Here is a 15,368-nt window from a genome sequence, read left to right as displayed (position 1 = left end):
GGCAGAAGAGCGAGCAAGACAGTCGTATATATGGCCGAAAGGCAGGGTTGCTGTGGCCCAAAACCCCGACTCAAAACTGAAACAGAAACCGAAACTGAAACTGAGATTGTGCGGCCAAGTGAACTGAAACCCGTCGAGTCAATTTCGAAATCATTCGCTACCCGTAGGCCTAAACAAGCGGACACGCGCGCGTCTTGGCTCTAAACAGAAATCCAAAACTACAAACTGATCACGTAAATCGGAAAATATACAGATCAAATATAAAGATAATAAATAAAGAAATATGAAACAATTTTGGGATACTGTTTAAAGTGATTGTGTTATCATAACTCTATAAAAAAAGCAATGAAAAGGTGCAAAATAATAATCTAAATAACTTGTTTTTAAAGTGATCTCTTAAGAAAGAAGTTAATCACTTTATATTAAAGTCTTTAAGTTGAAGTACAATTTATAAAGAATCAAGAATAAAACAAAGGACCTCCTTCCTGAGTGCAGCCAAGCTGGGTAGTCCATTCCTGAATCTGACCACGCCGGCGGGTGGTAGCAGCAACCCCTCGCCCACCGCCACACCTGTACCGCTTCCTGACGCCAAGGTGGCGGCCAAGCAGCTGGCCCAGAGCTTTCAGCTGTCCGCCAACTCCGCCTTCAATCTCGCCCTGCCTCCGAGCTTCTATCGCCACCAGCCGGCGCAGCAGCAGCAGCAGCACTCGGAGTGCTTGGACTACGGACACGAAACGCCGCCGGTGGACATGGATCTGATCAATCCGTATATGCGGCATCACAGCTTCGCGGCGGCCGCCCAGGGATCGCCCCCGTCGGCGGCCCAGCGCCACCATTTGGCGGCGGCCATGAGCAATGGATTCGCGGATGTCCACGCCCATGCGATGGCGGCAGCGGATTACCAGCAGCAGTTGGCCGACTACCACAGTGCAGCCGCTGCAGCGGCAGTTTATGCAAATAATAATAATAATAACAACAACAACAATAGCAGTAACAACAACAACAGCAGTCCTCTGATGCTGCTAAAGGCGGCACATGGTGGTGGCCTTAAGGATTCGGATTCACCCTCGACCACACCTCCGCCCGCCTCCTCCAGACTCCATTCGGACTCCTCTCCATCGCCAAGGTACGAGCACAACTCCAGTCCCGGGGTGGACAGTGCCAAGTCGTATGCCCTCAGTCAGAGGAGCAGTGGCGGGGAGGATCCCTGCCAGAACAGCGAGTCCGCCAGCCCGCCGCCCCAGCCGTCGAGCGACTACAGTCCCGAGAACCTCTCCAGCCAGCGGGCCAAGTTCCAGCACCATCACCACGGGGTCAACCCTCTGGCTCTGCACAATCATCATCACTCCAGCGGTAATGCCGCTCTCCACCACAACAACAACAATGCCATGGATCACAAGCTACCACTCAGTTTCCTGGGTCCCCCGCTGGCCGCCCTTCACTCGATGACCACGGAAATGAAGAGTGTCCAGGGAGGAAGTAGCAGTGGGGGCGGAGGTTCCTCGCAAGCAGGAAATGGACTCTCCTACGGCCATAGTCCAAATTCGCATCTGATCAGTGACCGGGGATCGGGCGGTAGCTCCTCTTCGTCCTCCACCACGGCCACCACCACGAATAGCCAGGGAGCCGCCAATCCACATGGCATCGACACGATCCTCTCCAAACCACCGCCGGTCACATCGGCAGGACTAAGTGCTTTAACAGGAGGTGAGTAGGGGGAAGGATTTTAGGGGGTTTGAAAGAAAGTATTAAAGATCTACATTTTATTTATTAATTATAAATGAGGGTTCATTTTTAAATAGAAAGAAAAAGAGACCAGGGAGGTCTACCTCCCAAAACTTAGTTACTTCCCCTGGCAATCCCTACCAGTTCAGTCACCAATTATGCAACTTTAAAATATATATTGCATTTCAATGGATATTATGTATGCAGCAACGAATACCAACAATTGAAAAAAGACGAAATATTTTAAATGCTTCAAAAACTCGTTTCGCAAACCAAACAAAAACTACAGGGGGAAAAAAATAAATAAAATAATAAAAGCGAGAGATACCCCAAAACGAACAAAAACGAGAAAAAAAATGGTGTTTTGTTTACGAATCCGGTTTGGCATGATTCCATATGATTCAATAAAGGCAATTGCCGCCAGAGCACCGCCCAACACCCACTGCGGTGGCCGACCCCCTTCCTGACCCTTTGCCTAATCAGGGCAATTCCCAAAATTGGGCACAAACGTTTCAAATATATGTATGAGATCCGAAATGGTTATAATATCCAATTGCAAAATTGCCGCAAAACGTAATGAGATACGCGTTTTAACGTTAAATGTTGCAGCAATTAGTTGTCAAATTGTTTGTAATTAAATCAAAATGACACACGAAAAACGTGGGCAAAAGGGGGCTGGCTTTCTGGGCTGGCTTTTTGGTTTTGGTTTGTTTGGTGGCCCCGGTGGTTATGACGCTCTGTCGTTCCACTAAAATGATTTTGTTTTTTCTGGCTTTCTGCCTTTCTGGCTCTGATTTTTCGACAGTTAAATGTGGACCAATTGTGAGCCATGTTAGTGGTTGAGGGACGGACGGACAGGGTGCTGACAATTTGCCATAACATTTTTAATTATTTTTAACGAGGGCGTTTATGTGATTTGATTCGTTCATTTTTTTTTTTCATCTGTTCATCTGTTCCTCTTTTCGATTTTTTTTTCTCGTTTAAATGGTTTTCGGTTTCGGTTACCAAAAATGTTTCTCATTCTTTTTATGACAAATTATTTAATGGCTTTTAATTAATTCGAACAAAATCCGTACTGTGTGTGTGAGTTCAGCATGAGTGGGCACAAAATTTTTAGCATGGCCGGGCCGGGCCGGGCCAGGCCAGGCCAGCTGAGAACAAATTGAGCGAAAATCTATTGATGGGGAAGCCAACTTTTCAGAGGATTAGTTAATGGGGTTGGGTATTTCGATGGTGATTACACAACTGATCATGAAATCGACAAACTTTTGCTGACAATCATGATTGATATGATCTTTTAAGACTTTTTAATGAGGCTATTCGTTGTGAGAGTTTGCAAGGATATTTAGCTATTGAAACTTATTTAATTAATTATTCATTTTAATAATATACTTCTCCCTCTAGCTGGCATTCCCCGCTTCTCCATCGCTGCTGCTGCGGCGGGCATGGCCCAGTATCTGTCGCAGAGCCAAGGGACGCCTCTGAAGACCCACGCGGGTCACATCGTGGACCGCACGCACCTGTACTGGCCCGGACTGCAGGGACTGGTGGCCAATCCGATTGCGTGGCGCGAGCGGCTCTCCAACACGAGTAAGTAGTGGGGACAAACACTAATTTGCGGTTGATGGATCGATTTCTAAAGGTATAATGGGAGATGGCTGGTGAATCGGGTGCGTAATTTGGTTACGATTGTCACGGCGGCCGCACCTCTCGCGCTGTTGCCATTTCGACCGACTTCCTGTAAACGGGCCACAGGCCCACAGGCAGGGAGGCAGGGAAGCAGGGAGTGATTCGAAATCGGATCCGATCTGGGCAACCGTTAACAAAGCGCAGCGAATGGCCAACTAATGATCACCGCAGTGATCAGGCGATGGGCTTCTCAAGTGATTACCAATATGGCTCACAAAGGAAGGAAAGGGGGCTAGCTGCAGCACCATTGTCCAACTCATTAATAAGTGTTGAGGAATCACTTTGACACGATCAGTGGAGGGTTCACTGAGGAGAGCTCTCTCGATGACTCCACACAAAAGTCGATAATGATGCTGACGATGGGTTGAGATGGCTCTGGCACTGGCTCTGGCTCCACATATGAAAAATTAATTTACTGGTCTCTCCGATTTCAGATTTCTGATCTGGTTACTTCATTATTACATCTATTTATAGGCATCGCTAAGCTCATTAAGTAATGTGCCACCAGTTCGAAACTCGTTTCCCTGTCATCCCCATCTTCTCTTCTCTCCAATTGTTTATTTGTTTAAAGTCGATCATCATCACTATCGTCGTTATCGTCTTTGGGTTCGCATTGGCAATTGATTTGATTTAGTGCTGTGGGCTACTGCTGCTGCTGTTTGCCTTTTAATTGCGGCCATGAGTCGGCACAAATAGTCTTGGCCCAAAGTCGGAAATCGTTCATAATTTTCCTGCATTCAGGCGATCGAATCGAATCGTGGCAGATACTCTCTGTGTTTATGTTTGTCTTGTGTTCGACTTGATTTCTGAAGTGTGTCGTTAGGTGTCGAGGAATTTTCACGCTTTTGGTAGCTCGGCCAGTAACATTAAGCAAATATTGATTTAATTGATTTGCTAAACAGAGCATAGGTGGAATAGGTAGAAAATGAATAGGTGGAAAAGTTTACGGGACATCAGAAGTAGTCAGAAGTAAACGAGGTAGTCTGAAAAGGCAGCCAAAGTTCTGGATTACACAAACACACACTTTGATTTAAACAAAAATATAAGAATACGCTCTACGACTATATCTTAAAGCCTTAAACACTCAATCTGTTCAGTTTTATTGACCATCTTTTTTGCACAAAGGAAAATCAATACTTTATATTCGAGATTCTCAGACAAGAGGCCATAAACATAAACTTGAATTTGAAAAACATGTTTCAATTGTCAGTGGCTCCGCCTCATTGTTTCCACATCATTTCTGTTTTGGTTAACTTTGGCCGACGCTGAAAACAATCTCATATATTCCCTATTTACATAAGCGTACATCTATTTATTTTTTGTATCTATTTTTTATTTATTTGTACACATACACGTATTTATGGCTGCAAAGATGCGACAGCTGTTGGGCCCAGACGGAAAAAACTTTCGTCGGAGCAGTCGGAGGGAAAATGTTTAAGGCAGACCGACTGCCTGGCTATATACATATATAATGTATTATATAGGAAGATAAAGGCAGACACAGAATATGTTGCCACATTATTATCTAGCAAGGAGGCGAGAGCCCCCAAAAGCCAGGGGTGGCTGTGTTTTATTTTTTGGGTTTTCTGTTTATTCCGAAATGGAGCAGGAAGCATATAAGCCTGTTGGTGGGCGGGTAAGTGTGGGTTTATGTGCTTGTAGGCTGTCATGTTAACAAGGGAGAAAGCTTTCCCGCTGTCAGGGTATGCGTGTGCGCACACACCACACACACACATGCATAATAATCGCCATTATTTGAATTTGTTTCCATGCTCTCGAAAGTATGCTATGATTTTTTGTTCTCCCATTTTTTAGTCGATTTTATTTGTTATTAATAATGCAATTGGGTTTGATTAGCTTGGCTTGGGTGCTTGCAGCCGGCATTATTTACTCTTTGATTAAGCCCGGAATTTTTTCATTTAATATTCTATTTGTTTATATATGCATTTCCACCTGTTTATGGCTACCATGGCATTTATTTTGATTGTTCATTATCAATATTTGTCTGGCAATTCATTAATGGCAATTTATTGGCATTCAATTTATGCAAGTTCATTGCAGAATTTTATTTATTATTGATAAAAAGGGATTAGGAATGATAGGGATTATAGGTGGGGTAGGTTAGTTATCAAATGGAAAATACAATTCAATGAAATGGGTCAACTGAGATAGCTTCTGAGTCATAATGAAATAGATATGTGTAATTTTGGTAACCAACTCTAGCCACTGCCACTTGCTGCTTTTATTCATTAAAAACAAAATTAAAATAAAGCGGCCAACCGCACTCTGCTAATGAAATAATTAACTTTGGCATAAAAAGTAAATACAGGACGAGAGGAGAAAGGATCATAAATCCGGAGAGGGACAGCCAGAGCAACCGCAGTGAACGTTTGACACAATTCATTAAGCTTAATGAAGACAGCCGGCCCGGGGCCCAGTGGGAGTGAACGGGACGCCACAGCCTCGTCTAGCTGTTGCGTTTAATTAAAATTCAAGTGGCATTTTCTGTGTCATCCCCTCCGGGCTGGGCCCTTCTTCTCCCCATCCAGCCAGTAAAACTTGTGCTTTAAGCATATAATCGGGCATAAAACAGGCCATAAAACACTGCCGACAGGGACGGCAACAGTGGCACTTAATGAGCCAGAGCCAAGTCCTTTACTACCCACATACCTGGTGTTCCTGCACCAAAAAAAAGGTGCAGATTGCTTGCCAGTGTGGAGTTTTATGCCCAACAACCAGATTGGCTTGAACGTTTTACAAGATTGTTATTTCAATGTGAGAAGCGATTGTAAATGATTTTCAGTTTAATGAGGGAGTGGATAGGTCTTACACTTTCAAATCAATTTATAATTTAATTAAAACTAAACATGTTCTTCCTTGAAGTCTCTCAAATCTGTAAGGCTAAGCACTTGCCTATCAGTATTTCTAGTTAGCCTCCTAATGCCTCTCCTCATTTTTTTTTATTTGTTCATAACGCCAGATAATAAATGACATTTTAATATTTTCAATAACGAAAACCCAAACAGTTGACGCCCACCTTGGCCTTATTCAGTTTGCCACCCCGCCGAAGGCAGAAGGGCACAATAATGACAAAATATATTAGAGCCGTAAAAAAAATATGTATTTTGTGCAAGGGAATATAAATAATAAAAAAATGTGCAAAGAATATGAGAGAAAGAGAATTCCAGTGACGGAAAAAAGTGCAAATGCAGCGATGCCAACAGGGTGACTTATGCGATTATAGACAACTGCCGCTGACTCAGGCGAAGGACGCAAGGACTCGACGAGGGGCGTGAATGAGTGGGAGTGGGGGTGGCGCAAGAAAACAAAAACAGAATGGGGTGGAGGGTTGCCTGTCCGAGAGTGCCTGCCCCGCTGCCATTTCCATTTCATTGCATTGCGTTTGAGGGCCGTGACATGAGCAAATAAACGCTTCATATTTGTCGGTTATTTATGAGGGTCCTTCCATGGACGCAGCTGCCAACCGCCGTGCCGGGCAGCCAGTGTGAGGGGGATAGCTGTGCCGAAAGAGAATAAAAAAAATTATCACTGCTACAATTTTTCTTGCAAGGGATTACGCTTGTTACATGCTGGATGCCCCATCTACCCCTAGTCCTGGTCCGTTATTGACAAGTCCTGTTAAGCTTTCGAATTGTCTGCGAACAAAAAAATGAAATATATTCCATAAGCAGTTTTAATTTTTTATTTTTTACAAACATTTTTAATATATCCTTATTCCATTCGATTCTTATCCAACTTTTTGGTTTAACCCAAATTAAAATTTCTCTTATCTGTACGAGTCGTTAGAAATAACCATTTAAATTAATAATTCTGCGCAAATGGCACCAAAGTATCATAAAGGGACACAAAGTTTCAACCCAAAAAGTGGCGGGCAGCCCACCGCCACCCACTTCTAAGGACAACGGCTGTCTGTGGGTTTACCTTTCCAACCTCATTTCCCTTTTCTCGCACCCCTTTTGGGTTGCTGGCGTCGTGCATGTTTAGTTAAATCATTTCACATAATTAGGGATCATTTAATAATGGGGTGACATTAATTGAAAGCACACACACACACACACACACACACACAGACCAGACACCCTTGGACAGCCACCCCCCACACAGCCCGGCCGCCTTCAGGTCTCTCGCCAATCCCACTGCTACCGTTTAATTTTATGACCTCCCTCCGACCATGTCCACTTGACTGACTTTACGAGCCAACAGGGCACGTAACTCCCCCCTTACTTGGCTGCCCCCCCTCTGGAGCAGGCGTGGCCTTCTGGTGGGCGTTTTGCTTTCAGACCACTTGGCTGGCTTTTATTGGCCTCTTGCTGCTTGGTCGTCGTTGTCGTTTTTGCTAATTGATTTTAATGAAGGCTCCCGAGGACCCTCCTTCTTGTACCATAAATTGCTGCGGTCAATTTCGGTTTGTTAATTGTGCAGACGTGTGCATGGGGAATTTTTTATTTGGCCCACTTGTAATTAGTATGCAATTATTATGTGGGCAGAAAAATAATATTTTGCGAGGATATATGGAAAGAGTATATATTACTAAGAACTTCTATATTCCTTGTCATCCCCTAAACACCTTTAGGATTGTCCTTTGTCCCAAAACTTTCTCCACAAATTAGCAGCTGTCGCCTCGTAAACAATTAATAAATGTCAAAAACTTTTATGCCGCAACAACGAAACAGAGCCATTTCCAAACCACCCCAGGATGCGCCAACAACTTTGTCGCAACATCTTTATGGCGACATCATTTAACAATTCATAATTATTCTAAAATGTTTGGGGGAGCGGCGCAAAGTATAGATTTTAAGTAGAGCTTGTAAACAAGGTACTGTAGATGTAGAACTTTATTGAATTTGAAAAGTTTTGGGGCACCAGGAACTCTGAGAACTAAGAAATAATGATTATATTTGTGTCATCTCTTTACAGTGTCGGCAAATCTATCGCAATCCCATCAGCACCATCCATCGAACGACAAGGATGGTAAAAAGAAACACACCCGCCCAACATTCAGTGGTCAGCAGATCTTCGCCCTGGAGAAGACTTTCGAGCAAACCAAATACCTGGCCGGACCAGAGCGTGCCAAGCTCGCTTATGCCTTAGGAATGTCCGAGTCGCAGGTTAAGGTAAGCAAAAAATAATAATTATAAGGAAATAACTCATCCTTCCCCCCAAATCCCGACTCGAACTAAGACTTAAGCCTTCGGCGAATGCAAATTAAAAACTCATAAAAATGGCGGTTGAGGCAATCAACCCGAAAAACCCAAAAAAACTGACTCCACAAAAAGGTAGACAGGAGAGCGAAACTCCGCTTATTTTGGCCATGACTTTCCTCACAAATTTGCATTTTTATTGAAAGGCAAATCTCGTGGATTTCGGCCTTACCCCGGAATACAAAATGGCGCCAATGGGTCTCAATGGTCGCCCCCGGCCCCTAGGGACATGGCCCAAAGGCTTAGTGCAATGTGTTATTCTGCCCCACTCCCCCAAGTTACTCTTCAGTTCCACCCTCGTGGAACACCATTTTAAAGTTCCTTTTTTTTCTCCACCCACATCCCATATCAACAACAACAAAATAAAAACGAAGGAAATGTTATCAACAAATAAATCCTTTGTGTCGTCAAATTTGTTGCCATCAACTTTTGTTGTAATCCGACCCGGAAAACGCACGTGTCATGGTCTCCGGTTTGGGATTTGTATCTCTTCCACGAGTAGCTGTATCTTTTTTCGCGCATCTGTATCTGAGTTGTGTCCGGGTAATTTCAAATAAGGTGTAAGCCGGGTAAGTTAATTGCTTGGCTCGGTGGTGTTAGCGAAAGAGTTGGTCAAGTTCATAAGAGGTAAGAGGGATGTCCTGGCACTTTTATATCCAAATATTTCAATGACTATCTATTCCAAATCATATTTCCCTATCGGAAGAACATGATTGCCTCATTTGTGTGACATTTTTCCACTAATTTGTGGCCCCTCAGCGTCCTCCATCCAAAGGATAGCCTTTTCTCGCCACACAACTGAGCGCAATCAGGAGTGGAAAAGAAATCACGTTTATGATGAGGAAAAATGATTAATTGCCAAAGAATGAGGCACAGGGCATGGACACAGTCAGAGACAGAGACAGGGACAAAATAGAGATAGAGATAGATAGATGAACATTCAGGATTGATGGCTTGAGCTGCAGCTAAATATGCGTCATTTTGTGCTAAGGACTAAACAGGACGAGGGACGAGAACGGAGGCAGAGAATGCGCTGATGACGAGTACAAATGGACAGAGAGATGAATGGAAACTGCAGGATTTCGGGTTGAACTCGTCTCTGGATTCGAGTCCCCCCTCCAGAAACAGCTCCACTTGGTATATCCTTTCTCTGTCCTTGTCTCTTTCTCTTTCTCTGCCTCTGGCTCTGTCTCTCTCAGTCTTTCCCGGCTCATCTCGTCTCGTCTCTCTGATAGACATGCCAAATGACTGCATGACTTTTGGGTGAGTGTAAATTAAATTCTGGACCCCCGAATGGCACAGAATGCAGGAAGGACATGGCCAGGCGAAACGACGAGGCGACCATCCTGCCAGCTTCATACATATTCAATTAGTGTGCGTGCATGTGTGCGAGTGACTGTGTGTATGTGTGGGCCAGATGAAAAACAGTCATGACGATGATAGTATGCAAATTGACAAACAAAAAGGCAGAAACTGGACAACAGCCGCCCATCCCCCGAAAGACAAAGCCAAATTATGACAGACAGACAAAATGCAAAGCAGACAGTGCACTTTCAAAAATAACTTACTAAAAGTACACATTTTTACAAGTTATTTGTTAGCTTTAGAACATTTTCTTTCAGTGCAAGTGGCCTGAGTGGGCGGCTGGCCAAATGATCTTGACAAGAATAATTGCGCTGTTATCATAATTAAAACCGTTTTTGGCCCCCAAAGAGAGCGAAAGAGAGCACTCCTTTCGTCCTTCCGTTTTAGCCATCATTTAATGCAAATGGTCGCCATTTTGTACACTCTTATGAGCGGGGCAGACAGCCCCCTCCCTCCCTGTCCTCTTGTGAATTATAGCGTCTGTGGCCATTATTAATGACATTCCATGTGTGTGTATGGTCGGGTGGGGGTGTGTGTGTGTGTGGTCCTCCTATAGTTAGGAGGTCCAGTCGAGTTCGGGCAATAAAATTATAGCATGTTTTGTTGTTATAGCTTTTTCGTGATTTTTGCCCTCACTTCACTCTTGTTTTGCATAAATGTAATGGCATTTTGGATTCCCTGATTGTCCAGTCAATGTATGTAAACACTTTGGTTTTGGCATTGTTTTGCAAATAGTAGGTGGATGATGGAAATTATGGAAACGAGGAGGTTTAGGATCTGCCATTTGTAGGAATTTGCTTAAAGTAAAAGATAATTTTTACAAGTTATGGGATATCCAGCTTGGCTTTTTCCATTTCATTTCTTAGAATTTATAAATATTCAATTGCCATAAAAGAACGTGGCCTAAGTGACATTGTCCGTAGATGGAAACACTATTTTATTATGACTAAAATGGCTCTTTATGATCTGTTACCTTTGATTAGAAGACAAAGAGCCAGCCGCATAATTAGCACCAGAATAATGAAAGCTTATGGACCAAATCCAATTCGAGGCGACTGTCAGAAACGACAGTTTTGGCCAACACGACAATGGCCAACTGATGTCCAATGCCGATGATGGCCGAGGCAAAGTGACAGGCCAACAAGCTGACAATGGGCCCAGTTCATAAAAACTTATGACAGAAATGTGAAATAATGTCTAATTGATTTTTTTCTCTTTTCGGGATGAGGAAGAATTCTTTTGTTGTCGACTAATGGATTTGATTGTGTGTTAATGAATGGGTTTTTGGCCTGTGTTTTTTTTATTTTTGGTTAGGAATTTACATATACAAGGTAGAGGTCTTCTAGGGCCGCCATCATTGCTCAACAATTAGGCAAATATTCCAAAAGAAACAAATATCGAAACCAAATGCATTTTATGGCTCGAAGCCAGAGTTGGCCTCAAGTTTATGGCTACAAAATACCAAATCAAATAAATCACAAACTCACATAAATACGGAAAGAGCGCCCATATAAAGAGCGAGGGCGAGCCGGCTCTACGGATTCGAAAATTTACGAGCCAGAACTACACAAAAAATACATCGGGACCGAGACCGGGACCGGTACCGGGGATCCACAAACGCAAACACACTTACTAAAATAAATAAATAAAAAAATAGGGAATTCTGTGGACCAATAGGAGGGGCAAGAAAACAAAAAACCCAAAAAAGGGGAGACGGGGGAGAAGCCAACTTGTCAGAGGTCGATGTTACCAAAAAGGTATTGGCCATCGGTGTGCAGCCATGTTGTAAATTTTCATGACTTTTAAGTATCTACCCCCCGCCAGAGGCACAAAAACCCCTCCTCCGATCCAGGAACCAGGAGCTGGTACCCCTATGTGACCCCGGACAGGACGCGTAAACAAATAAATTTCCAATTTGGCCAAAGAGTCATATATTTCGCTTTGAGGTTTTGACATCCCGTCCGTTCCTACGAAATTTACATAACACTTTTTATCCTTATCTGGGGCCCACCTGACGGATGGCCGGCCCAGGAATACCGGCCCAGGAACTCCCGCTGTGGTGCCAAAATCGAACATGTTTTATAACATTTTCTTTTCCTTTTTGTCTGCGGACGGGTTGGGTTTTCCCTTTTTAGCCTTCTTGCTGGTGATGTTTGTTGTGGAGGTGCTGGCTGGCCTCCTGACGCAATAAATAAATCCCAATACGAAATCGAAGCGTAACGCGACCAAGTCAAATTGATTGCCACAATATTTGATTGACTTTGACATGTTGGCTGTCATAAATCCTTTTTCCTTGACCATCTCCAGAATCAGCTATTTGTCTGTACCTGCCAGAAGGCGGGGTATCTAAGTTCTCAGCTGTTGGCCATAAAAGTGTTGAAACCATTTGTCCGGCAGAGTGTGTGGGTGATCTAACATCCTTAAAGGGAGTCTACACGGATAGATGATTCTTGGAAAATTTAATCAATTTTATTACACGCTTAATAAAGCTAAAAGGAAGTTGTATTTAAAGAAACTTCAATATTTTCCCCAACCTGCGGCAATCTGTTGTCATTGCCTCAACAACTATACTTTAGTGGGTGCTAGATGTGGCATACACCATCCGTTATGACGACGACAAAATGGGAGGAGGAGGAGTGGGAAGTTGAAGGAAAACTCTAGGATGCCAGCCACTCCCCACGCCTGCCCCAAGCTCAATTTTCCTTTTTGCCCAGGGCTCAGTAGCAAATCCCGTAACAACATGGACACAGATGTTACCAAAAAATAATGACCATGAAAAGCAGCCTTAATGATGCCAACTAATGTTGTTGCTCTTGTTGGTTTTGTTGCCTGTCTGTTGTTTTTCCAAGGCACTGTAGCTGTATCTTACGGGTGTATCTGTATCTGTGTCTGTATCTGGACGATGCTACTGCTTCTGCGGCTTGTAACACACGGCAGATATTAATTGTATTTTTATTTCGCATAATGTTGCAAATAATAATTACACAAATGTGCAAATGAAGTTGTAAATTATCCTGTATCTGGTTTAATTGCACCTTTGGGCCATTGTCCTTGGCGTTGATTTCGCAAATGGGCCAATGGAGCCATTGTTATGATAGTCTGGGAGAGGTAATTATGTTTATTTTGTAATGGAAATTAATTGGACTGAAGATGTCTGAGAATATCTAGCTAATATTATTTTATATTAAATATTTAACAATTTCTTCCTATTAATATTCAACATCTATGAAATCTTCTCTGGTTTATACCCAGTCCCAAGTACTCTTCAAGCCTATGCTAAACAGAACTCTTACATTAAGTGCCCACTTAGAGCTTTGTTAATGATTCTAACTGCAAACAGCTACCAAAAATCTGCTCCATCATCAGGGAAATGTAGAAATTATGCCGATTTTGAGGCAGCACACGCCTCGGAAAAGCTACGAAACGTGCTTGGGAGAAGGCGGTGGGTGGTTGGTTGGTTGGTTGGTTGGTTCGGTGGGTGAATCCTCCTTTAAAACGGGCCAAGGAAGGGAGTGGCTGGCATGGTTATCCAACATATGTTGCCACTGAGTGAGCTTGGTAAACGAGGCCGGCAAAATGAAGCGCAGCCAAAGACGTTAGTCATGGTTTTGTGCATAGTTTTTGCCGCTGATGTTGCTACTGCTTCTGGGCAGCGCCATTTGGCTGGCTGGATGGCTGGCTGGATGGGTGGATGGCCCTCTGGCTGTCCAGGGGCTTAATATTGTCTTAATTGAGGGTTAACCGGCGTTGATGATGCGACTTATGGGCTGTTGTGCCCGGCCCCCTTCTGACTTAATGACTTTGACAATGTGACTCGCCTAATTACACATGCAAGCGAACTTTCGATTTAAAACTTGAATTAAATTCTCCATATCCTTGTTGGTTTTTTTGCAGGTCTGGTTCCAGAACCGTCGCACCAAATGGCGCAAACGGCATGCGGCGGAAATGGCCACGGCCAAGAGGAAACAGGACGACATGGGCGGCGACAACGACGGGGACTGCAGCGAGGCCATGGACAGCGACAACGAGAGTCTCGATATGGGTGAGAATCCCGCCCAGAGCAAGAGATGTCGCAGCAACAGCTCCGGGTCGTCGCAGCAGCCGGATAATTATCGTCATTAAAACGAATTTACAAACTAAGAGAACTCTTCGCAATGAAATGGAATGGAATACACTTAAAATAAATTTCAAAGCGCCAGCTAATTAGCTAGACAGCTAGCTAGAGCAAAAAGCAAAAAAAGAAAAACAAAAGAAAATAATACAAAAAAGCAGCCACAAAAGCATTCAGCAGCAGCAGCTAGAAAAAGCAATTGCAGCTAAAGGTTTTTTGTTTTTGGGTTCGAGTTTCCAAGGTTTTGCCACTTTACCGTCTTCTGAAGACTTCATTTTCTTCCCCTCTAAGCTATGTATCTTACTTAACCTTTTCCACTTTGTTTATTAGGTGTGTAAATATTTATGTTAATTTAAATTTAAAAAGTAGAAAACTACAGCAAATATAAAACTTAATTGACGTCGCTAATTGGTAAGAAGATAAAGAAAAAAAAGTTAAGGCACAAGCACAAAAATTAAACTGAATTTATTACATAATGTATGTTTAGTTTTTAACTCCTAACTTTAATGTAATTTCGTGCATTAGAACAGACCTTAGTTCATACAACTAAAGAATAAATATAAATATATAAAATATTAACGATTAACTACGCTAACTGAGATTGCGCAACAATATTCACAAATATTGAGGAGGACGATGGGCAGGCGACGATTAACTATGCCACTAAAATATATGTAAAATGTATTTAAATTAAATTTTAATTTTAAATATTTCGAATTGATGAAAAATAAAAAGCAAAGAAAAATACTAAATTGATGCATTAAAGTGTGTGTTTTTATTTTATTTTGGGCAGAAGGTGAATAACACCTGTTATTCCCACCCCTCTAACTCTAATCCGATCAGCTAACACCTACTAGAAAAACTCAATAAGAGTCCCGGCTTAAGACTCATAACAATTACAAACCGGAAATCTGCATTAGACACTCCTCTGCATGAAGTCAGTCAGTCACAACGGCAATCCGTCAAACGGACAAAGTCAAAAGGATTAGCCCGAAAGTATTTCTTTTTGGCCAACAATAACGAGACGGAGAGGAGACGGCGAAAACGTCACCAGGAATCCGGGGGAATGTGTGAATAGAATCAAGCTAAGGCCACAAGATTGATTGACTGTCAATCAAGCGAGCATATGAGTAGAAATCATTGGACAGGCAATGAATGAAATCGAAGCAGGTTCAAGACGGTATCAGGGAGAAATCTGGTAGGTGAGGTGGCCCTTAACAATAAAAATCATTAAAATATGAACGCCCGCCAAGGTG

General features: G+C 43.0%; 1 protein-coding gene across 1 annotated transcript; it reads left to right on the top strand.

The window, feature by feature from the left end:
• Window positions 1-440: 440 nt before the first annotated feature.
• LOC6507818 (homeobox protein Nkx-6.1) lies at window positions 441-14,852 on the top strand. The gene is made up of 4 exons (XM_001956374.3): window positions 441-1,707; window positions 3,130-3,315; window positions 8,353-8,549; window positions 13,896-14,852. The coding sequence occupies exons 1-4, from the start codon at window positions 750-752 to the stop codon at window positions 14,121-14,123; spliced, it is 1,569 nt and encodes a 522-aa protein (XP_001956410.1). The 5' UTR covers window positions 441-749; the 3' UTR covers window positions 14,124-14,852.
• Window positions 14,853-15,368: the final 516 nt, after the last annotated feature.

The sequence above is a fragment of the Drosophila ananassae genome, chromosome 2R (assembly GCF_017639315.1).
Source record: "Drosophila ananassae strain 14024-0371.13 chromosome 2R, ASM1763931v2, whole genome shotgun sequence".
NCBI classification, from domain to species: Eukaryota; Metazoa; Arthropoda; class Insecta; order Diptera; family Drosophilidae; genus Drosophila; species Drosophila ananassae.
The sequence above is the reverse complement of the archived record's forward strand: the minus strand, read 5'-3'. Positions and strand labels throughout refer to the sequence as shown.

Coding starts and splice junctions, on each gene's coding strand:
- LOC6507818 (XM_001956374.3), top strand. CDS start 750: ATGGATCTGATCAATCCGTATATGCGGCATCACAGCTTCGCGGCGGCC. Junction 3,316..8,352: donor CGAGCGGCTCTCCAACACGA/GTAAGTAGTGGG, acceptor ATCTCTTTACAG/TGTCGGCAAATCTATCGCAA. Junction 8,550..13,895: donor TGTCCGAGTCGCAGGTTAAG/GTAAGCAAAAAA, acceptor GTTTTTTTGCAG/GTCTGGTTCCAGAACCGTCG.